The sequence below is a fragment of the Phalangium opilio genome, unplaced genomic scaffold, assembly GCF_054372755.1.
Source record: "Phalangium opilio isolate 3A_F unplaced genomic scaffold, DU_Popi_V2 ptg000013l_1, whole genome shotgun sequence".
Taxonomy (NCBI): domain Eukaryota; kingdom Metazoa; phylum Arthropoda; class Arachnida; order Opiliones; family Phalangiidae; genus Phalangium; species Phalangium opilio.
The window spans coordinates 14,942,122-14,966,205 of record NW_028324148.1 but is presented as its reverse complement, the minus strand read 5'-3'; the positions used below and the strand labels follow the sequence as shown (position 1 = coordinate 14,966,205).

The 24,084-nt window shown below is 36.6% G+C and overlaps 4 protein-coding genes across 5 annotated transcripts in view; 1 reads left to right on the top strand and 3 right to left on the bottom strand.

Moving 5' to 3' along the window:
* Positions 1-24,084, top strand: part of LOC149709471 (palmitoyltransferase ZDHHC6-like) — a 60,813-nt gene that overhangs the window by 12,120 nt on the left and 24,609 nt on the right. The window lies entirely within an intron of this gene.
* On the bottom strand, positions 1,492-12,728 carry LOC149709477 (sedoheptulokinase-like). 2 transcript variants are annotated; one of them, XM_089864842.1, is made up of 6 exons: positions 12,160-12,728; positions 8,153-8,374; positions 5,523-5,698; positions 4,396-4,596; positions 3,468-3,660; positions 1,492-2,615 (listed from the first exon to the last, which is right to left on the bottom strand). In XM_089864842.1, the coding sequence occupies exons 1-6, from the start codon at positions 12,552-12,554 to the stop codon at positions 2,402-2,404; spliced, it is 1,401 nt and encodes a 466-aa protein (XP_089720968.1). In that variant the 5' UTR covers positions 12,555-12,728; the 3' UTR covers positions 1,492-2,401. The 2 variants fall into 2 exon arrangements, with proteins under 2 accessions (XP_089720968.1, XP_089720967.1); XM_089864841.1 differs by having other exon boundaries at positions 1,493-2,615; positions 5,511-5,698; positions 12,160-12,727.
* Positions 17,094-19,475, bottom strand: LOC149709476 (uncharacterized). The gene is made up of 5 exons (XM_089863645.1): positions 19,419-19,475; positions 18,643-18,746; positions 18,497-18,563; positions 18,174-18,329; positions 17,094-17,898 (listed from the first exon to the last, which is right to left on the bottom strand). The coding sequence occupies exons 1-5, from the start codon at positions 19,467-19,469 to the stop codon at positions 17,728-17,730; spliced, it is 549 nt and encodes a 182-aa protein (XP_089719771.1). The 5' UTR covers positions 19,470-19,475; the 3' UTR covers positions 17,094-17,727.
* Positions 21,257-24,017, bottom strand: LOC149709475 (uncharacterized). The gene is made up of 5 exons (XM_089864038.1): positions 23,856-24,017; positions 23,607-23,763; positions 22,857-23,071; positions 22,440-22,735; positions 21,257-21,569 (listed from the first exon to the last, which is right to left on the bottom strand). Exons 1-5 carry the CDS (start codon positions 24,015-24,017, stop codon positions 21,257-21,259), a joined length of 1,143 nt encoding a protein of 380 aa, XP_089720164.1.

Genomic DNA, 24,084 nt, shown 5'->3' with positions numbered 1-24,084 from the left:
TGTTCGGTTGGTTTATGACATCACACGGGTAAACCTATACGCGCGAGCGCGAGCTATACGCGTCTCGAGCTCTGTCCATGCTTTGATAGCGGAGAGAGTTTCACCATCTCGCGTGCGTGACGTCATAAACAAGAAAACGTTGTAGCCTTTCTTAAAAAGTGGATTTTAAATAATTTCATATGAAGCATTTTCAAATGCATATTGCCAAATAACTAGAAATCGGAGAATTAAAAGCTTGATATTTTTGAATTCACAGTAATTAGTTCTATCTTTTGTTATATAAATCAGAGATTTTTCAAACGAAGCTTCTCATACCCTTTAAGTAATGTTAGGTTTATAATATGGGTTAAAATCAAGCTTGAAGGAGATAGGGATGGAGTGGTAACTTTGTCTCTGTTTACCCCACCTACGGAAATCCTCCCAGAATCCTCTGTGGGCGTTTAGGTAGTGTCGTAAAGGACGTCACGCCCCGTCTGTTTTAAAAATAGAAGCTATAGTTTTCATACAAATACAATGTCACATTACATTGATGAGGTCAGGAAAGTAAATGAGAACTGTCACCTACCATATACTGTCCAGGTTTAAACTTACTTCATGTATTTCAATATGACGCCATAGGGAGTTCGATTTCCCTGATATTTCCAGGTTCACCCCCCCCCCCAGTATTTCCCTGACATGTCCAGGACGGTGAAGGTCCGTTTTTTGGAAGTAATAACTACGGTATTAGTTATTTTTAGTTAGAGCAACCCTTCAAGGCAAACGTACTCGAGCCTCACAGATTAAATATTAAAATTTTTTGAGTGTTTTCCCTGAATTTTACTAAAATAAGTTAGTTCGAGTTTTCCCCGAATTTTACTAATAGATTTTTAAGTTCGAGTTTTCCCTGAATTTTACTAAAAAAAAATTAAGTTAGTTCGAGTTTTCCCTGAATTTTACTAAGAAAAATTAAGTTGGTTCGAGTTTTCCCTGAATTTTACTAAAAAAAATTAAGTTGGTTCGAGTTTTCCCTGAATATTACTAAAAAAAATTAAGTTGGTTCGAGTTTTCCCTGAATATTACTAAAATAAAATTTAAGTTAGAGTTTTCCCTGAATTTTACTAAAACGTTTTTAAGTTAGTTCAAGTTTTCCCTGAATTTTACTAAAACGTTTTTAAGTTAGTTCGAGTTTTCCCTGAATTTTACTAAAACGTTTTTAAGTTAGTTCGAGTTTTCCCTGAATTTTACTAAAACCTTTTTTTAAGTTAGCTCGAGTTTTCCCTGAATTTTACTAAAACGTTTTTAAGTTAGTTCGAGTTTTCCCTGAATTTTACTAAAACTTTTTTAAGTTAGCTCGAGTTTTCCCTGAATTTTACTAATTAATTATAAATTTCTCTTAGTTTTCATTAAATTTACTAAAAAACTATAAAAGACAATTTATTTCCCCGAATTTGTACGAAAATCGTATCAATAAATTAAATAAAAATAGGCATTAAATTGAACTTTAATGATAAAAGGTAGTTTAAAATACAATTTATATAGTTTTAAAAGGTAACAATGATTAATATAGTAAAATCGAGTAGGTAGGTATAATTCATATATTTATTTTATTATGTTTTTTTGTATAATATTTTTGTCCCATTGATTAAAATAAAATAATTATTCAATCAATGGACAGCAGCGAGAGAAGGGGTCGTTTATAAACGAAAAACCCTTAAGGTAAATTGTTGCGATACATGGTTTTGGTTTCAGTTTCGGTTTCTTTTGCTAAACTAGGCTAGTGGTCTAAGGAGCTTGCTTGGTCTGACCTAAGTCTAATTACGCATTATAAACTTCGTTAAATTGGGATGGGAAATTTGATAATTCGATTCGATAATGTTTTCTATTTTTTTAAAGTTGGGAGATGAAAAGTTCAGGTAACATAAGTGATTATACCTTGATTTAAAATAACGGCTGCTTTTTCAAATTATAAAAGGAATTAAATATTAAAATTGAAATAAATAAATCGTTTCTTATAACAATATGATAATTAGTAAATTTAATTAGTCTTGAAAATAATCAAGGACTACTGTCTCGCCTCGCCACACGTCATTGGTTTAGTATCGTCTGCTAAACCGAACCCCTTAGCCTGTGAGAATTCAACCAATCACGTTTAGGGTAAGTGGTTCGGTTTAGCAGACGCCACTAAACCGAACCCCTTACCTCTCTTAGCCTGTGAGAATTCAACCAATCCCGTAAGTGTAAGTGGCTCTATTTAGCAGACGCCACTAAAGTAATGGCGGATGGCGCAGCTAATTAAATGTACTAATTATCATTTGTAATAAGAGACTATTTATTTATTTTAATTTTAATATTTAATTCGGATTATATTTTAAGGTAAGCTGAACTTGTCCTTTTAATTAAGTGTCTAGGAGTTATTATTTTATTATTGTAAAACGGACATAGCTGCCCCAACGGCGGCGTCGCTTTGAGCTCCGTACGAAACCGGTAACGAATAAAATCTCTCTAATTCGTCTCTCAACACCGAGTTTCGGACCAATGCCGCTCCCGAACCGACAATTCGTTCGACACCATTGGCCAGTAAGGTTTCTTTTGGCATCATCGTGTATAGATTACTCATAACGCCTTTGCAAATTGACCTGAAATTGCCAACAAATTAATTAATTAATCAAACATTTTAATCGGGTTTGTTTGTTTAAATTATTTTGGTACTAGGCTATAATAAGTTAATAAGAAATGTTCATTCCATAAGTTTGTTAATCTCTGGTAACTTAGAAACTGGAGCTTGTAATTTTGAAGTGAGTGAGTGAGGTAGGTCATAGATTCGGGGTAAAGCGAGGGAGGCCTGGTGAGGCGCTGCTGTCAAAGGGGGCTTACTAAGTTCAGACTAAATAGGACCTAGATGGAAGTCCTGCAAAATTAACCACCACCGAGTGTAGGACTTCAATTCTCGCTTCCGTCGTTCCCCCTCGAACTAGCTCGAGCTGTAAGCCTCTTAGTAGCATTACGAACTTGTATAGGAAGTGTTATACTTATCACGTAACATATCTTATAAACTTATGGTGTGGCAAGATGTCATAGACAATTATGTTGCACCAAGAAGTGAGATCTAGTTTATTAGGGAGTAGGTATAAATTCGCCTGCACATTTCCAGCTCTTTATCTCCAGTCCAAACGTACCCTGTCCGGACTGTTAATCCCCCCCTCGCCTCTAAATTACAACCAGCCAGTATCTCATTGGTTCTTTGAAAACTCGTGCACGTCAGCGCGACGCCAGTGACGGAAATTACAGTCATATTTTCCAACTGAGGAGAGGCGAAATAGCCCCCGGCCTCCTTTTACGTCCCCCCTTGTATTTTGAAAGGGGGGACTGGGACTATGGCGCCCGCCAATACTTAGGCATGTTATACCTTCTCCCTAATAAACCAAATATCACTTCTTGGTTCCACTCAAAATCGCCCTTAATTTATCTCAGACTTATCACATTTTTACCTGAAAACTTTTCCTAAAGACAAAGATGATTTTCCAATTTGATTGGCACTAGCACGTTGATCGGGCAAATGTCTTTCGCCGTATAAAGTTGGTATAATTTCCATTAAGTCACTATTTTCGTTACCATTGGCTGATTCGTCACTGGCCAATGTTACAATGCGATCCCATATATTAGATTCCGGAACTCCCAGACCTTAAATTTAAATAGAAAATATTTGGTTAATGAATGAAATTTTCAATTAAGAATTAAACATAGTGTTTATACAAAAAGGGATAGGAGTTATAAGAGCGAAGTTCAGTGGGATGGTTCTATGGGAAATCATCAATTTTGAGTTGAAAATGTAGTTTCTTCAACATTTTTCCCGGCAAAATACAAGTCCTGAACATTTTGTATAGTGTTTTACGGATAACCCTTTAACCATAAGTTTATAAGTGATATGTTCCCTATAAGTATGATGCTACTGAGAGGCTTACAGCTCGAGCTAGTTCGAGAAGGAGAACGACGGAAGCGAGTCAATTGAAGTTCTAACTACACTCGGTGGTGGTTAATTTTGCAGGACTTCCATATCTAGGTCCTATTTAGTCTGCATCACTAAGCCCCCTTTGACAGCAGCGCCTGACCAGGCCTCCCTCACTTTACCTCCTCGAATCTATGACCTACCTCACTCACTTCAAAATTACAAGCTCCAGTTTGTAACCAGAGATTAACAAAAACTTATGGATGGTACATATCTTAATAATTTAATAAAAGGGGTCAACCATAAAACCCTTAAGACTCCAATGATCGTAACTTAATTGTGTTAGGGGGTGGACTTCCATGGGACATTCAAAATGGGCTGGTCATAGAAGTATAGAAGAACATTTTCGATTCTCAAAATTGATGATTTCCCATAGAACCATGTCCTAGTATTAGTAACCCACAACTTACCAAGTTCGTGCGTCCATTGTTGAAGCATTTTGACAAAAGCGGCTAGGACGTTTCCACCGTTGAGCGAAGCGGCTACTGCCATGTAGCGACCTTTGAAATAGGGGAAATATTCTATGGGGGAATTAGGGTCGAAGTCATCCGGCGGAACGAAACCTTCCGGCATCACGAAAGAAATTTGAGCCGAAGTGCTGATATTGACGGCTGAAAAATTAATTGTCAAAACAATTAATGAGCTTAATTTAAACTTTAAAATTTTGAAGTATTGGGTTGCCACGGGTCAGGGAATTTAAAGGAATGCACAGAGTGTTAGGTGAGGGGCGTGGCCTATATCAAATAGAGCTCTACTGGGCATGCTTCAATGGGCATCGCCATTACCGTTCAGTCAGTCCGCCGACCGAGTCGTTCCACGCTTTTAAAGTCACGTGACATTGCCCAATCACTACTACTTTAATATATAGTTCCTGACACGCCCCCTACATAACGCGTCGTACATCCCTTTAAGGTTTAACAAAGAAGGTCCAGGGTTTTTAAGAATTTTGTAAAACTAAGTCAGGGAATTAGATGCATTTAGTTTGGGAAAATTTTCTATTCATGGACGTTACTTAAAATTGCAAACGTTAAACACACGTTCTAGCTATGGATCAGTCCCTTTAAAGGGACTTCAATGAAGGCATCAGAGGGGTGGGCAAAATTATTTGAAATACGTTATAGCCACCACGTGACCGAGAAAAGGCGTGGTTCAAAGAAACTTAGTTTCATTTCGAAAATTAGTACTTTTGAGGATTGGCTAGCTGCAGCTCAATCTCTCAAAGAAACAAGGACTAGGTGCCACTCTATGTGGAGTCTTTGTATCTTGGCATCACGTGGTGCCTGTGACGTATTTCAAATAATCTTTACCCACCCACAGATACCTTCGTTACAGTTCCTTTAAAAAATGAAATATTAACATTGACAACTATAGGTTATGTTTGACACTATAAATATTTAGGGAAATAACCTAGTATCCTGAAATTTCAATTTGAAAATTATTTAGTTAAAATTGACGTGGCAAACCCTGGTGTTATAAAAAGGTAGTTATGAAAACGAGTCACATGCAATTGACTCCACACAATTACTTGCTGACAGACCAGCGTCATGGTCTTTTTCCAACGTTGAATAAACAGAACATTGGAGATCACCGAGGGCCACGTAAACCGGGACACCTTCCGGTACACCGTACCAACTAGTCTTCGTTCGACCCGCCACTTGACCCACCGCAATTACATCCGGTAACCACTCGGAAGGAATACCGGCTTCCTGTAAACTGAATGAAAACCCATAACTCTCACAAACACGCCCGTAATATTGAAAGGACGCGAGGGTAAAGACACTAACGAAAATATGCAATTCTTAATACAACTTTAAGAAATTATATTTTGTCAGGGATAGATTTAATTTTAGAAGTAGGAATGGAGTCTAACGGTTAGTATTTACTTCAGTCCCTCCTACTCATAGCCCAGTATAGAGCCCTCCCTCCAACATGTAACAACGTTTTGAAGACGTTGCTGACGGGGACGGCGGCGAAAAATACGTAAGTCCTGTTTTTACCTCTGTCGCTATGACCCTCCCGCCTCTTTTTTCATACCCCCCTCCGTCCCGTGGAAGGGGGGTCGTTGACTTTGACGCGCGCCCAGATTACCCTGTTCTCCATTCCTACTCCTTAAATTAAATCCATCCCTGATACAACTTTAAGAAATTAAATTTCGTATTATAAGAAAACAAAACAAATTTCATGGATTATGGGAATAATATCAAAATTTAAAACGAAATTTAGTGACGTTTTGGGTGCGTTCAGAAAGAATAACCGATGACATAACCGGTACTTGCGGTTGAACGCACGTTTGTGACGTCAACGCGAACGGTAAATCCATCTTAGACACTAACTAAAATAGTATAGCGTTAATTTAAATGCCACATACTCGTGTGTCTACGAATTAAGAGTCTTCATTCAATCTTTCAAAGATAAAAATAGAATGGTTTCAGGAGAAATTGGTGGGGTCGCTAAAAAAATTCCATGGAGAAGCGGAGTATCTACACTTGAAGAACGACAACAGTCAACAAACTCGAGTTACTAAGCGTAATAGGTTTTGAGTGTAAAATAAGTTTGAATGGAAAGTTTTCTTTTAGATTATCCCTGATTAACACGAGTTTACAACCCAAAACACGGAAAGTACGTTAACCGCGGAAACTGTTTATTAATTTTATTAAAATTTAGAAAACTTCTCGCTGGCTAATGGAATATTTTTTGTTTTTGCTATAAGTCTATGCTGATAAGTCTGCCATTAACTATGGAGGATGTTCTTTAAGTTATTTTGAGTCGAAAATGTTCTATGACATTTTATGACCCCTTAAATTTAATTAAGAAACTGAGCAGACAATGATTTCTAATTTAATTAAAACACTTTTAAAATCGTAATTAGAAAACAGTGTCCCTTGTGGCAAAATGAAGAGATAGAAGTATAGAACATTTTCGACTCAAAATTGATTTCCCAAAGAGCAGAGATGATTTCATTGGCATAGAATTTCCCATAGAAACATCCCACTGTATTTCGCTCCAATAAATGCTTCGATAAAACCATATCATATTTTAAATTAGAAGATTGCCAGGGCTATTTTTATGCAAATTATCTTTTTATCAAATTGGCATTAAATTAAATGATCCCGAAGCTTTGATCTCTTTCGAAATTATTTTCTAGCAGCGTAACGTTGGCTAACTTCCAACTTACGAAATAAGTAAGACAAATTTTATACTCTGGGAAAACATTTTCAAATCAATCGTTTGGGGCATATCTAAAGACATTAATCTAAGACATACAATACCTTAATTTAAAAATCCCCCTAATTAAATACCCTTAATTGAAAAAAATCACCTCGCATAAATACACTTAATTAAATACCCTTAATTATAAATCAAATTGTAAATACCATAATTAAAAATACCCTTAATTGAAGAAAAATCACTTTTCATAAATACACTTAATTAAATACCCTTAATTAAAATAAAATCACCTCTCATAAATACACTTAATTAAATACCCTTAATTAAAATAAAATCACCTCTCATAAATACACTTAATTAAATACCCTTAATTAAAATAAAATCACCTCTCATAAATACACTTAATTAAATACCCTTAATTAAAATAAAATCACCTCTCATAAATACACTAAATTAAATACCCAGAATTATAAATCCTAATTGAAAAATTACCCTTGATTAAATACCATAACTAAAAATACCCTAAATTAAATACCCTTAAGTATACATCCTAATTGAAAAATTACCCTTGATTAAATACCATAACTAAAAATACCCTTAATTATAAATCCTAATTGAAAAATTACGCTTGATTAAATATTATAATTAAAAATACCCTAAATTAAATACAATAGTGACAATGAAGTCCATCGTTAAATGCCTACGCTTTTAATAAACACGTAGAGACTGCTCAGTTGGAAATTACCTCGGTTACAGACATCTTCCTATTTTTTCAAAAACTCTAGTGTCACACTTATTAAAAATTACATTACTTTACATTAGTTATTAATGACATAACTCCCCTTTGCCAAAACCCCCTTGGCCCTCGGTGCGCGGGGTTGTTGAAAGTTAAAGAATGTTTATAAGGCAAATAACTAAGACTGAATAGGCCTACTTCTTGGAAAAACATTTTGAAATAGACGAAGGAACGAAGGAAATAAGAAGCTTATAATGTCTTACGAGTCGGCGTTCCAGGACTTTTTAACGGTATCGTAGTATCCCCAACTGGCGGCGTTTTGAACTGACATGATTGGTCGATCCAAGTCGCATAACATAGCCACGACCAAGTCCTGTACGGTCCCCGCCCGGTCGAAGTTTGACTTCATATTGGGACGGTTTTGTACTAGCCATAATAAAGTGGCGCAACCGTAACCGGTACTCAAACGTAAATGCGATTGTGGTCTGCAAAATAATAATAAGAATAATAATTATTACAGAGGTCAATAGGTCAAGAAAGTCAAAATATATTAAATAAAAGATGAAATGTAGAAGGGTATGTATGGGTTTAAAGGGAGAATGAAACAATCAACGACGGGAAACTTGAAGCAAATGGCGAGCTTGCTTTTAAACGCGGAATAAAGGGCAGTCGTTAATTGACCACTTTGTTTTATTAAAAAAAGTGTTAACTTAAAGGGAGGGTGAAGTGGAAAGTAAAGTGATTTTTTTATATCTATTATTCTACTAATTATAAGACCAATCTGCATAGTGAAACATCCGAATGGTTTTAAAATTCAAATTAGGTTTAGATTTTAAGGATAATTTTAAATATGGACCACAAAGTTCTTATTATCCTTAAAATCTGAACCTAATTCTAATTTTAAATCATTCGGAGGTATTTCCTAAATGTTTCTCTATGCAGAATGGTGTTATAATTTCTAGAAGAATCGATAAAAAATCACTTGATTTTCCTTTTCACCCTCCCTTTAAGTCATCTTTTGAAACTTTGAATTAAATTATGTTGAATTAACCTAAATGTTTTGGAAATCAAGTTTGCTTAATGATTTTGATGTTATTTTATCAATATAAATAGCTTAAAAAATTAGTATTGTCTTATAATTTCATTGTCCCTTTAAGCAAAACGGTACTGTTGTTTGACTGGTAGTTTTATCGGTTTTAATATCACCGATATCTGTTGAATTTCACTCGCAATTGCACTGAAAATTGAAATAACACCTGAAACCGCAAAAACTCGAAAAAATCAAAAATGTACAACTGCACCACCCTTTTAGTATCATTTCAATAACCCGTAAAACCTCTTAGTTCAAAGTAAGGGTTTAAAACCATAAAAAGTGACAGTAATTTGTTATTAGAGCATTGAAACTGAATGATCACTAGTATACAAGATTTTCAGTCTGTTTTTGCAGATAGCGCAGTTGAATTGCTGCACAGCCTGCACTTGCAACACGCCTTTGCACACTATCTATTGAAATTTGCAGGTTATTTTTAGTTAAGTTCAAGATAAACAATTTTTAATCGTAATGTAAACAGAATTTACGATGTTTTACTGGAAAAACTTTACGGTTTAGCTCGCACATTCAAAATACAGTTTTTCCAATAAATATCATTTCTTGGAGGTTAATTATATGTTAATTAATTACATTTAAGTCGCGGAAACTATTTTAATCAATCAATATTTTCATGACCATAAAAACCCGACCAGTTCCTTCTTCCTAAGTTCCTAGCCACAAATACCATAAAATATCTCAAAATATAACCAAACCAAACCTAACCTAACCTATAATATGAAGGGTAAAATGTAGAAAAACATGGAAAATATACATTTTAATTAATTTCCGCACCTTAATTTTAACAAATTATCCTATAATTAACCTTGAATAAAAGATATTTATTGAAAAAACTGTATTTTGAATGTGCGAGCTAAACCGTAAAGTTTAGCCGTTTTACTCCTTGTTTTATAATATTGCTCTTAGGGTAGTTGTACTATCATATGTGTGTCATTTTAATATGCATGCATCGGAGCCCTTTTAATTAATCATTGTTAACAGGGGTTACGAACGGTGACACGCTCGGAATTTCTAATTTCAACCTCGATCAATATGAAAATCTCTCTCTCGCTACCCTCAAACAGCAATTTATTGCATAGATATCAAAAGTATTGTATTTTAACTATGGAAAATTTCTTTGTTTATATATTATATACTAGCTGTTATTGCCCGCGGCGTCGCTCGCGTGTAATAAGAACTTCCATCAAAATGATATAAAGAATGGGTAGATTTTACTGATTCGACTAATATTTTTGTATCACCCTAGGAGCGAAGGCACTCGGCGTTGCCCGTCAGCCCATAGGCATGCATTTTTTATTACTTTTCACGCTTACATTATTCCATAAAAAAGGGTTTTTTAAGTTTTTGGCCGCCATTTAAAAAGATGGCAACAAATAGAACCCAAAAGACCATTCAGCCCGTCTATAGGTTAAAGGAAACCAGTATACTAAATATTTGCGAAATAGGTTGAAACGCGCGGACTTTGTTGCATAGAGAAGATTTTTTTACATTTCTGGGCGCCATTTATTAAGATGGCGGCGGATTAAAAAAAATCTTTCTTAGTACGCGCCTACTACTTATGAGTAACGTTCCTGCAAATTTTTAGCCTTCTAGGGCAAGCGGTTTGGGCTGGGCGTTGATTATCAGTCAGTCAGTCAGTCAGGACTTTGATTTATATAGATGTAATTTTTTTTATTAAATTATAATATCTATGTTTTAAAACTACGATTCATCTAAAGGACAGTACGGGTTTTTCAGATTTTCCGTATTTTTCCCCATGCAATATGGAATTTTCTAGAATATGACAGTTTTAAAATGCATTAAGGTTATGACTGACGAAATCTCAAAACGCTATTGCACTATTTATGGTTTTAAACCCTTACTTGAACTAAGGGGTTTGCGGGTTATTGAAATGATATTATATGGGTGGTGCTCATTTTTAATTTTTTTTCGAGTTTTGTTATTAAAGGTGTTATAATAAATACCTAAAATGATATATATTAATTAATATTAAGCTTTATTTAATTGAGGTTTAATTATGGTTTAATTATTGATTTAGAGTTTCGAAGATGCATGTGTAGGTAAATGTACGAACGCTCGTGTTGCCAGTGCAATTCAACCGCTATCTACATACTGAAAATCATGTAGAGTTTCTTTCTGTTCCATTCATTTCTAAACCTGAATGATGCGCTAGATGCTCTAATAATAAATTACTGGCCACCATGAAGCGCGTGCGCAGTTAAAGTTAAGAAACCGAGGGGAAGGAAATTTCTTTATCTCCTTTAGCACGTTCTATTTATTATTTAAAGACATACTTTTTAATGAGCTTATCTTAAAATAGCTGACATTTTAAAATATTAACAAAAAAATGCAAAAATTGCATTTCAAAACTAAGCCCATCGCGTTATATTCAAATATAGATTGAAATAAGTAAAATAACTACATTAAGTATGCCACTTGGGTAATTTTATTTGGCGATATGTAACCCGTGCTCTAACGTGAATTGCGAATCAATCAAGTTTTTGGCAACACTCGTGAAACAATGCAATTCGTTTGTTGCCAACTTACGCTTAGTTATGTCATTTTTAAATGTTGTAATTTACAAAAATAGAAACTCTTCGTAATCAGCAGAAATTGAGAAAAGAAAATCCATGGACATTTTAACTGTAAGAGGACGGGCAATTGAAGAAAAACTTCTTTCGCTTTCCCGAACACGGCGATTTTTAAGGGAGAAAATACATCTCATCCCCCCTCCCAGGCACGCTTAGCTTTAAATAGTGAGTTCTGAATGATGACCTTAATATACTAAAACGCTAATCTTATTTTTCTTTCCTGGTGCATACCGTTTAACAAAGAAATAACTCAGCCACTTTTCTAATCCCCTATTGCGTTATAATATCCATGCTTGTTAAAGGGATAATGAAGTAATAAAACTGAATTAGCGAGTAACAAGTGTGGAAACGAGTGATTGGTCGCAAGCAATTTCCATTTTCAAAATTTCTTGCAAAATGGTGTTAGACTTAGCCGGGTCAAATCACAACTTTATTTTAAATTTATTATAAATGGGGTTATCACCCTAATAAATTAAAAATAACTTGGTGCGGGTTTTTTCTTCCCCCACTTCATTATCCCTTTAAAAATATTTATTATATAAAAAAGGAGTAGTTAAGAGAGATGGCAAACCTGGGTAATGTTGCCAAAAATTCCGGGGAGCACCTTCCGTCTTGCCACGTGTAGAGGTTGCTGGTTTTATTGACGTCATACCTGCCGTGTTTATTCAATTGCCAACCTTCGCCGCTTTTCCATAAAACGCAACCGTGCATTTGACCGGACACCGCGATCCCCCCGACTTTGGCCAACTGGTCCTTCGAAAACCTTGATAGACAAAATTGTAAGGCCGTACATATCCTATGAACGTCCTGTTCACTTCCGGTGGCACCGTAATCACTGGGAACCGAAGCCTTAGTTTCACGAGGCAACGAATCTACCACGCTTTTTTTGGCGACGTCAATTAAACAAACTTTGACAGTAGTCGTTCCTAAATCGACACCTAAAAGATATTCCGGGTCCGACGACATGATTGGCTTGTTTTCACCCTGGGTCGCGATTGTCTAGGGGCGGTAGTTGTCGTCTGTAAGCAGACGACGCTTGGGTTTGTGTCGCACGCGGCGGCGAGAGTATTACGTCTGCTCAGATCGAGGTATTAAGCGTCAAAGCTCACCGCCAGTAACGCGACAGACTAATGCCTGGGCCGCATCGATTCTACCACCAGCGCGCGCGCCTTTACAACAACTACACTCTTTTAGGTGCGTCCGCATAAATGAGCGTTCTTTAGAAATATACTGTTTTTATAAACGATGTTGTTGTTGTTGTTCTGGCTGTCGTTTTTGATTTAGGTTAAAAAGTTGTTTATTTTTGGGGGTTATTGAAGTGTGATTAGGTTTTTTTTTTATTTAGAAAACGTGATTAAAGATAGTGTAAAGGATTGATTTATCAAATTTATTTAATATTTTGAAAGGTTTTTTTTTTGGGTAAATGCAAAATTGGCGCCAGTTACGTTATCAAATGTTATCAAATACAAGTAGTCCTGTAACGATAGAGTCTTAGTTTCTAGTTTCCAGGGTTATTTCAAGTGGGATGAGACTTTTTCAGGGTTATTTCAAGTGGGATGAGACTTTTTCAGGGTTATTTCAAGTGGGATGAGACTTTTTCAGGGTTATTTCAAGAGGGATGAGACTTTTTCAGGGTTATTTCAAGTGGGATGAGACTTTTTCAGGGTTATTTCAAGTGCAATGAGACTATTTTTCAAGGTTATTTCTACTGGGATGAGATGAGACGAGACTAGTATTAAGGTTTATTTTCACTTGCCTTAACTGAATGCTGACAACACTAAAGGAGGAAGCCCAAACTGTCCTGGTGTGAACCCAGCTTTAGTAAGAATGAAAAGGCTTTGATTAATACTGTATTACCGTCTTGTTTTCCAATTTAATTTCCCCATAGGCGGTTAGTTTGGTTTGTCTGCCTTTTACGCGGTGATCGCTGCTAGGCTTTTCAGATTCAGAATATCTCTTTCATTTATACTATACTAGATATCTAAACGTGAATAGAAGAGCCCATAGCCTTCAACTTATCAAGTCAATCATAATCGTCGGTCGTGTTTAGGCGGCGGCAAGCCAACACTCCAAGTCTTGAATATACTATATATATTTTTTATTTATCATAAATCTTCCAACGGCGGCTGCATCGTGCGAGCCACTCTAGAATCCCATAGAGATTAATATTTACGGCCGCGTTTTGAATTTGAAAAGCCTTCAAAACTGTGTACGAGATTTTATTTTTGACAAACAACGATTACGATTACGCGGCCCGGCGCCCCACTCTCTTCTTTTATCGTGTTCTCTCCCATTTTATGCTCCACTCCTCTTTTAAGTGCGTCAGGGGGGGGGGGAAGATTAATCATCAATAAATTGAAAGGAAGATTACTCCCGAAATCGATATACTATTAAACTATACATGGGATGGGCGAGGGGAGCGCCACTTGTGACTTCTCTCTCTCTGTATAAGGGGTGTTGTAATAGCAGTTCTGCAGGGTTCATATAGGATTTTTGGATTCAAAATCGTAGGGAGGTTTAGCAGGTTATTCTTGACCCATTTTTGTCAATATCATTGACCAATTTTTGCCAATATTACTGGCAATATTTTGCCAATATTACTGGCAATATTTTGCCAATATTACTGGCAATATTTTGCCAATATTACTGCCAATATTACTGCCAATATTTTGCCAATATTACTGCCAATATTTTGCCAATACCGCTGCCAATATTTTGCCAATACCGCTGGCAATATTTTGCCAATATTACTGGCAATATTTTGCCAATATTACTGGCAATATTTTGCCAATATTACTGCCAATATTTTGCCAATACCGCTGGCAATATTTTGCCAATATTACTGGCAATATTTTGCGATATTTTGCCAATATTACTGCCAATATTTTGCCAATATTACTGCCAATATTTTGCCAATACCGCTGCCAATATTTTGCCAATACCGCTGCCAATATTTTGCCAATATTACTGGCAATATTTTGCCAATATTACTGCCAATATTTTGCCAATACCGCTGCCAATATTTTGCCAATACCGCTGGCAATATTTTGCCAATATTACTGGCAATATTTTGCCAATATTACTGCCAATATTTTGCCAATACCGCTGCCAATATTTTGCCAATACCGCTGGCAATATTTTGCCAATATTACTGCCAATATTTTGCCAACACCGCTGCCAATATTTTGCCAATACCGCTGGCAATATTTTGCCAATACCGCTGGCAATATTTTGCCAATACCGCTGGCAATATTTTGCCAATACCGCTGGCAATATTTTGCCAATACCGCTGGCAATATTTTGCCAATACCGCTGGCAATATTTTGCCAATACCGCTGGCAATATTTTGCCAATACCGCTGGCAATATTTTGCCAATATTACTGGCAATATTTTGCCAATACCGCTGGCAATATTTTTCCAATATTACTGGCAATATTTTGCCAATACCGCTGGCAATATTTTGCCAATACCGCTGGCAATATTTTGCCAATACCGCTGGCAATATTTTGCCAATACCGCTGGCAATATTTTGCCAATACCGCTGGCAATATTTTTCCAATATTACTGGCAATATTTTGCCAATACCGCTGGCAATATTTTGCCAATACCGCTGGCAATATTTTGCCAATACCGCTGGCAATATTTTGCCAATACCGCTGGCAATATTTTGCCAATACCGCTGGCAATATTTTTCCAATATTACTGGCAATATTTTGCCAATACCGCTGGCAATATTTTGGCAATATTTGAAATAGCTAATCAGGATTCGGTGCAAGATTAATTCGTTTTAATTTCTGTCTTGTATTCTTTTTCCTGTTTGCCACTGCCCAAATGAACTCCAAAATGAGCGTAGAGATGGAAACTATTGCCCCGATGCCGAAAATGGCAAATACCAATCCGACCGACATGATGTTGATCTTGCGGTCACATGGCTCTGATTCCACGGGGTCGTAAAACATTTGTTCCATATTCTTTCCGCTGTTTAGAAAGTAACTGTCGAATTGTTTCGTCTCGTGAAATCGAGTCATTCTGCAAAATTAATGCCTTGTTAAAAAGCCTAAATCTTTACGAGAATCTATGTCCTACGTCACTTCATGACAAGTTCTCAGTAACCATGCAGTGACAATGAACTTATGGTAAGAATCTAAACACACAATGCACTAATTTAATTAACTAACTCCAACGATCGCAACTTGCATTAGGGGGTGCCTATTGTGGCGGCAAAATCTGCCACGGAAGTTTCATTTTCGTCATAGAACCGCATGTCCCACTATACTTCGCTCCTATAAATACCCACCCTTTTTGGAAGACCGTCTTGTTGTTGAAGCACCCAGAGTTGTTCGTCAATAATTCCTTTTGACCAACGGCCACTCTTACCTTAAGTTGATGGATTCCAAGGCCACCTTTGAAATATTTTTCCCTACACGACAAGCCATGAATTCCCTATCAAGTTCTTCCTTTCCAATGTAAAGTCGGAATGTACTTTCCAAAAATTTGGAGGTTTGACCGTACAGTAAATTGGACCAAAGTGTCATGAAACTGGTGATGAAAACGGATCTTTTATTGAATAAAGTCACCATTGATGTAGAAAACACCTTTGGTGATGTTAAGCCATGCCCATCAATAATACGACGCCATAGTTCTTTGTAGCGATGGTTGTACGCTGATTGTTCCTGCATTGAAAATATAGGGGTATAGATTACAAAAATTAAAAAGGTCTAATTACAGGACAGAAGTTGATTGGGAACTAAATTCTGAGTGGAAAATGTTGTAACTTCTATGAACACCGATTTGGTCCCCAGTAATTTGGTACAAACCATAACACAAGTTAGTAAGAAACTTAACAATCAAAGCACTAATTGAATTAAGGGGTTATCCGTAAAACAGTCCTTCAATGGTTGTAACTTGTGTTAGGGGGTGCATCCCTTGTTGGATCAATATCGGACATAGAAGTTATAGTTACATTTGTAACACTATTGAAATTAAGGTTTATCAGAAGTTGCTGAGTTTCTTTTCAATTTTGAAACGGTGGAGGTTCACCTGTTAACGAACATTCTATTATAGATCCCCCAACATTAATAAGAGTAGTATTTTTATTGATATTAAAAGTTGTAAAAAACAACATCATGCTGATATTTCACTTTGGCCGGTTAGGCTAAAGACTATTTAGTGTTCTTGTCCATATGGACAGGAAAGGTTTTCCGGTTTCTGTTCCATTAAAGCATCTCCTGGGGGAGGGGGATTTCTTAGGTTTAAAACGTACCATGATGAAATTGGTCGCCGGGCCTCTATCCCTGACAATGGGCACCAATTCGGGTTCTTCCAGGATGTCTTCGATGGTGTTGATGGCGTTACTGACATCAGCCAAAAGTAATAATCTCAAATTTCCGCTGTAAGCTCGCGTTAAAACCAGAAAAGCTAAACATGAAACGCAAACTAAAATTGCGCTAGAATGGAAAATTGGAAATTCTTGCGGCGCTAATAAAGAAAACGGAACAATTTATTTTGATTGTTGAAAGCCCATTCAGACTAGACTAGTCTCAAATATTAGTCGCTTAATTAGTTTGAAATTTTTTAGCGCCTTTTCATTTGTCATATCTCACTCGATCACGACCGACTAACGCTTGATCGAATGAGCAGAATTTGTAATTTTGGTATTCAAAAGTTTTGACTCAAAGGTCACCATATACGTGACGAGGTGACCCACGGGAACCATAACACGTTACCAAAACTTCATAGTTAAAAGCAGAAAGTATACTTCGTTGAAGCGTGCTGGAGCCGTGTAATAAGAGAAATCCTCCTTTACCACTCAGAATTGTGCCGACCCCATCTGCCTTTACGACCCTAGCACCTGGGTACATGCATGCGTGAATTGGCTCCGAAAGTAGCAGATCCTAGCCCTAGATCCTTGGATCAACGTTTGAATCGCCACCATAAAGCACTATTTTCTATAAATCTTTTACCTCAAAAAACCTCATCTCTGATTGGTTAGTTCGTGTAGTGGTTGAGAGGAGGGGGTCGCGTTTGCTTCTCATTTTACATGGCGGCTACAGTCAACTGTTAATGAAACTTTTTGATTTTATCTATCAACTTTTGATTTTCCTCTAGTCTGAACGGGCCTTAATAGCTCAGTTTAGTTTATGAAGTCTTACTTTGTCCCATGCCGTAACAAAATATGTTATAAAATGTTGAAAGTAGCAAAGAGAGTTTATCGAAAAATGTTTTGTAATATTTCTTCGAGAAAGTGACGTGAATTAAGTAATGAATTGATAATAGAACAATTAGAGCCAAACCGACGAAAATCCAAAGCTAAAAATACAAAGACACGAATTGGAATTTAATGTTTCAATGTTTTTTTACTCGAAGAAAATTCCAGAATTCCTTGGTATAAATTTTATACGCGGTGTTCCAAAAAGGGTAATTATGGGAAATTTCAATGGAAGAAAATGCTGTTTACATGACTTAATTGGAGAGTTTCATACTTATAGGCAGCTATATATTATTTTCTTATGCACATATAGATAATACCTGGGCTATGCCTTTTTGTAACACTGAGCTTAATTTAATTAGAAATTAAATCTTACGACTGAAGAAAATCCTTTAAATGTTAGACTTAAGATATCCGTTTTATTGGTGTTTTCGCAAGATAATATTACGAAATTGGTGGAATAGAGGGGCGATGTAAAGCTGTACTTGTCCGTCACTTTTAATCTCGATAAAGCCAAGTGAAAGTCAAGATCCTTCATTTAATCAATTAAATTAAATTAAATTTATTTAATTATGTTAAGTTTATGAAAATGTCCGGAAAACGTGCATGCCAACGTCAATCGTGTTATAGGCTATTAAATCTAGACGTTGACGTTGACGGATTTTCGTTATAGTTTCAAAGTAAATTAAAATTTATTACTCCTGATTGTAAGTATTCTCTGATACTTTCGTATTGAAGAGCGTAATCTTGTTCGTAGAAAAGTGGTCTATTACGCGCATGATTGAAAAAAGCATTATTTGATTTAATTATTAACGTAAATTAGTTTTTAAAAATCAATTATATACCGTATTAATCTCTCGTCAATTATGTAACTCAGAACATAGAAATACACCGATAATTGATTCAATTTTGTGTAAGAGTGACGATTATCGACGTCGTTGTACACATCCTATGTTATTTTAAATGAGTGCTCATCCATTATGAACGTTTTATCATTAAACCAATGGCAAATGCAAGTAACAGAAAGTAAGCTATGAACTGGGAAATTTAATGAAAACCTTTTATTGTATTACCAATATATACGACATATACGGTATTAAATTTTTATTAATTCAAACCCCGAGCCTCACTGGTCCTAAGGACTACTTTAATAATTCCAACTTAAATATATATGGTAAGGGGACTGGTCCATCGGTGTAGTTTAATTATTCAAGACACAAAGGTCTGGAGGACCAGTTCTGAAAAAAAAGTGCTCATTTCTAATCCTGCTTAGGCTACACCAACCCTCCAACAGGCTTCCAAATAAGTCAAGTCTACAAGTCGAAAACCAGTTTATTAGTTCACTGGACCATTTTGATTTAATTAAAATTCCAACTTAAGGCAAGGGGAACTCGTCCATCGGACTATTTTCAGGGGTAGCTATATAGTCTGCAGGACCAGTTTGGAAAACTTAAGTAAGAAACTGAATTTAATTAAGGGGGTCATCACCATAACTTGTTGGGGGGACTTGTTGTTATGAAACGATTGGACTCAAAATTTATTTCCCATAGAACCATCCCACTCTACTTCGATCCTATTACTTTCTATTATTCATATTTGCCATTGATATTACACGTCTTACCGTTGGTATTAGAATGGTAACGTTGTACAAATTATCCGTTACTTCTTCCATTTTGCAAGAAATTAAGACATCTCTGGACTAGCTAAAAGTAGATCGTCGCGACTGGTTAAGTCCGAATGCGCCGAAGTTCTCAACTCGAGATAAATAGCGAAGAAATGCCTTTAGTTAGGCGAAAGATTTAAATCGTACGTAAGCTTAATCGATTTTCCGAGTAACAAGTGCGTTGTTTTATATAACGTAACAAAGTCCATGATTTGACTTTTTACCTCTTCGAGTGACGATGACGTCACGGAGAGGTATTTACACTGGATGTATGTGTCTGTCTGTCACCGGTCTGCAGTTCAGAGAAATTCGGAAAATTCTATTTCATTTCGTTATCTAACTCACTGAAGCGCCACTCAATATCTAACCATTATACCTATCCGCCAATTCTTTCACCCAATAGTTATAGTCTATCCCACTGAGACAACAACTTGAGGACATCCTAGGCCCATTACACCTTTAATATAAATAAGAAAATGAATGATCTCTTATTACAATGATAATGGGCATTTAATTAGTCTTAAACATGGTGAGGACTACTGTGTCGCCATCGTTTAGTGGCGTCTGCTAAATCGAACCACTTACCCCTTACCTCTCTCAGCCTGTGCGAATTAAACAATCCCGTATTGTCTCGATTCGAAGAGGTAATATTTTGGTTTCCCAACTTGTATTTATATGAGAAGTTAAGTCCACGTGTAAGATGATATAACACCGTAAAATAAGCTTATACGTTCGGGGCCTAACATCGAATCTTGCTTTTAACTCTATTCGGTTTCACTTTAACTTTAAGTGGTTTCACCCGTAACCTACTTTCACAATTGTTTCAAGTCTGGACCGAAACTTTAAGCTGTTTACGTACGTTGACTTGATTGTACGTTTTGACTTTTGAAACATTTTTTCATAACGAAATCCATTTGGAGGTATTACGAGCTTAAACTTGGTTTTCTGAGTTATACCTTTTTTCTTTGTCATTTTGCATGTAGTATACCTTTATCGGAGTTATAATGTATGTTTTAGTTGTTTGCTTTGCGCTATCACTAAATATTACTCCAAGGGGATAGGCAGACATCTAGCAGTTAATGGAAAAAGTCTTGCCCAGTGCTAAATTTGGGAAAAATAATAAAATTTTCTCTGAGAGTAAATAGCCCCTCGGGCTAAGTCGGAAGCATGCTGAAACTTTCTAAACTGTCGATTAAGACGTGTTCCGGTTTCAAAATAGCTATGAACCACGAAAGTTTGAAAGTTCAGATGTAAGAAAACAAAATGTACTGAAATAAGCTTATGCTTATGGATCTAAACTTTTAATTCAATATAGTTTCCTGTTTACGTTAAACGATTTTCACGGGAAACTGATAATTTTTTTACCTGCGGCTCGCGAAGCAAACTTTACAAACTTCGCTTATGATCCTCAACGTATCTAGGCGGGTTTTGTGGGAAGAGCTAAACTAATCATTATGTATGACCAATTTTACATCGCGAGTAATCTATCTCGCTCCGCCTTGAACCTTGCTTGCGAGTGAGCCTGACTTCGCGTTGCTACCATGCAATGAAAACACGCCATCAGAATTATGAGGCGTGACGGATAGTAAGTTCTCAAGCCCCGCCCACAAAACCGCCTAAAATAATTGGGGCACAATTATTCATATTGTCTGTATGTGTTCCTGGGCTGATTGTGACTCCGAATATCACTTTGGGACGTAATCAGAAACACTCTTCACTAGGAAATAAATACAGCTTTGAAATTGCTAATCAGGAGAGATATTTCAATTCATCCAATTTTACAATAATTAGCTAGCTCAATCTTTCAGCATTTTTCTGTGCAAGATTTGACTCAATTCTTTTGAACTTCTTTTGATTCGTATTAATTTTCTTCGGGCCTTCTTCTTTCTGTTGCCGCTGTAAGCTGCCCAAATGAACTCCAAAATGAGCGTAGAAACGGAAACGATTGCTCCGATGCCCAAAATGGCAAATACCAATCTGACCGACATGATATTGATCTTGCGGCCACGTGACCCGGACACCACGGGATCGTAAAACAATTGTTCCATGCTCTTTCTGCTGTTTATAAAATAACTGTCGAATTGTTTCGTCTCGTGAAATCGCGTCATTCTGTAAAATTAATTCCTGGTCAGTAAATCTTTGACCACATCAGACCCAGCTGAAACAAAATCGGCTGGTCGTAGAAGTATAGAACTTTTTTGAGTCCCATAAGTTCATAAGATATGTTAATTTCATAAGTTTGTCACTGGTTACAAACTGGAGCTTGTCATGAAGTGAGTAAAGTAGGTCATAGATTCAGGGTAAAGCGAGGGAGGCCTGGTCAGGCGCTGCTCTCAAAGGGGGCTTAGTAATGCAGACTAAATAGGACCTAGATGGAAGTCCTAGCTGCAAAATTAACCACCGCCGAGTGTAGGCCTTGTCAATTCCCGCTTCCGTCGTTCTCCCTCGACCCAGCTCGAGCTGTAAGTCTCTCAGTAGCATTACGAGCTAGTATAAGTAGTGTCATACTTATGGAACATATCTTATGATAGAACCAGAAGTAGGATAAGGGACTAGAAGTAAAGAGCTCTAGCATTGGTAATAGATCCTGGCACTAGTGAACAAATTTGAGGATTGTATGCTGCTTCCATCGCGCCTACGCTAGAGAGAAAAAAATTGGTCGAGTTCCAAAACAATTTCCTACCCCCGTTCCTCTCAACCTAAAGCCGCGGAACAGGGACGCTGGTGCTTGAATCTAGTTCGGCCGTCTACCGCCACCCGAGAGTTCCTCACGTTTTGGAGGAAAAATTCAGAAAGCGCTACCAGAGGGCCAACCGTTGATGCGTTATAAAGAATATTCACTTTCGCCAAGTGAAGAATTTGGTTAGCTCAGTACTTCTAGTCCCTTATCCTACTTCTGATAGAACTAATTCCACTGTGCTATAATTGTCCCCCTCTTGTTCGTCAATACAATAAGTCCTTTTGACCAACCACTCTTACCTTAAGTTGATGGATTCCAAGGCCACCTTTGAAATGTTTTTCCCTACACGACAAGCCATGAATTCCCTAACGAGTTCTTCCTTTCCAATGTAAAGCCGGAATGTGCTTTCCAAAAATTTGGAAGTTTGACCGTACAGTAAATTTGACCAAAGTGTCATGAAACTGGTAATGTAGACGGATCTTTTGTCGAATAAAGTCGCCATTGATGTGGAAAACACCATTGGTGATTGTAAACCGTGGCCTTCAATAATACGACGCCATAGTTCTTTGTAGCGATGGTTATACGCTGCTTGTTCCTGCAGGATATGCAAAAATAAGGTTGGTTTAGCAACTGTTGAAATTAAGTTTCGTCCCAAGTTCTTGAGTTCTTCTCAAATTTGGAATAACAAACAGCAATTTCTTTGGTTTAAAACGTACCATGATAAAATTGGTAGCCGGTCCTCCGTCCCTGACAATGGGCACCAATTCGGGTTCTTCCAGGATGTCTTCGATGGTGTTGATGGCGTTTGCGACGTCACCCAAAAGTACCATTCTCAAATTTCCGCTGTAAGCTCGCGTTAAAACCAGAAAAGCTAAACAAGAAACACAAACTAAAATTGCGCTAGAATGGAAAATTGGAAGTTCTTGCGGTGCTAATAAAGAAAAACGAACGATTTATTTTGATTGTTGAAAAATTTAACCGTTAAGGCCCGTTCAGAGTTTCAGACAGACCAGACTAAAATCTTAGGTTTACGTCGGTGAAGACGCTTTGTTCGCCTTATTAGACACACGTGACAACGATAACGTAAAAGATTCGTGTACGGGTTTGATTTGAAAATTGTTCAATTTCGTTGCTGGCAGCGCATCGAGATGGCACCACCTCGGTAGCGCATTTTCTTACCCATAGCTCACTCGATCATGCCCAACTGAAGCGTGATCGAGTTAGCTACGCTTTAGCAGACGATATATGAAAAGTTTTCTGATTCTTAATGCTGTATTTGTCAATTTGGATGTTTGGCTATTTTACTATTCAAAAGTCTTGGTTTAAAAATCACACCACTCTTTATAAGTCGTCCGCTCTAGCGGCTGAACAAGGAAATGTAAGTAACGAGGCGACCGACGGAAACCTAAGATTTTCCTCTAGTCTGAACGAACCTTAATAGTTCGGTTAAGTTTATAAAGTCTTACTTTGTCCCATGCCGTAACAAAATATGTTATAAAATTTTGAAAGTAGCAAAGAGAGTTTATCGAAAAATGTATTGTAATGTTTCTTAGAGAATGTGACGTGAATGAAGTAATGAATTGATAATAGAACAATTAGAGCCACGCCGATGAAAATCCACAGCTAAAAATTCAAAGACACGAATTGGAAATAAATGTTTTAACTTTGTTTTTTGGAAAACACCCCGCGCCATTTAATTAAAAATTAAATCTTACGACTGAAGAAAATCCTTTGAATGTTAGACGTAGGCTATCTGTCTTATTGGTGTTTTCGCATGATAATATTATGAAATTTGTGGAATAGAGGGGAGAAGTAAAGCTGTACTTGTCCGTCACTTTTAATCTCGTTAAAGCCAAGTGAAAATCAAGAACCTTCATTTAAATTAATTAATTAATTAAATTAATTTAATTATGTTAAAATATGATATGATTAGTGTTTAATAAA

Excerpts from the sequence above, each read along its gene's own strand:
- LOC149709477 (XM_089864841.1), bottom strand. The coding sequence starts at position 12,554 with ATGTCGTCGGACCCGGAATATCTTTTAGGTGTCGATTTAGGAACGACT. Across the intron at positions 3,661-4,395 it reads ACAATGGACGCACGAACTTG|GTCTGGGAGTTCCGGAATCT; the intron begins GTAAGTTGTGGG and ends TTTAAATTTAAG. Across the intron at positions 2,616-3,467 it reads TCTTTAGGAAAAGTTTTCAG|GTCAATTTGCAAAGGCGTTA; the intron begins GTAAAAATGTGA and ends TGGCAATTTCAG.
- LOC149709476 (XM_089863645.1), bottom strand. The coding sequence starts at position 19,469 with ATGGAAGAAGTAACGGATAATTTGTACAACGTTACCATTCTAATACCA. Across the intron at positions 18,564-18,642 it reads ATTGACGAGAGATTAATACG|ACCACTTTTCTACGAACAAG; the intron begins GTATATAATTGA and ends TGCGCGTAATAG. Across the intron at positions 18,330-18,496 it reads GAGAATACTTACAATCAGGA|GATCTTGACTTTCACTTGGC; the intron begins GTAATAAATTTT and ends GATTAAATGAAG.
- LOC149709475 (XM_089864038.1), bottom strand. The coding sequence starts at position 24,017 with ATGAAGGTTCTTGATTTTCACTTGGCTTTAACGAGATTAAAAGTGACG. Across the intron at positions 23,072-23,606 it reads TTGTTACGGCATGGGACAAA|CACCGCAAGAACTTCCAATT; the intron begins GTAAGACTTTAT and ends TTTCTTTATTAG. Across the intron at positions 22,736-22,856 it reads CGGCTACCAATTTTATCATG|GAACAAGCAGCGTATAACCA; the intron begins GTACGTTTTAAA and ends CATATCCTGCAG.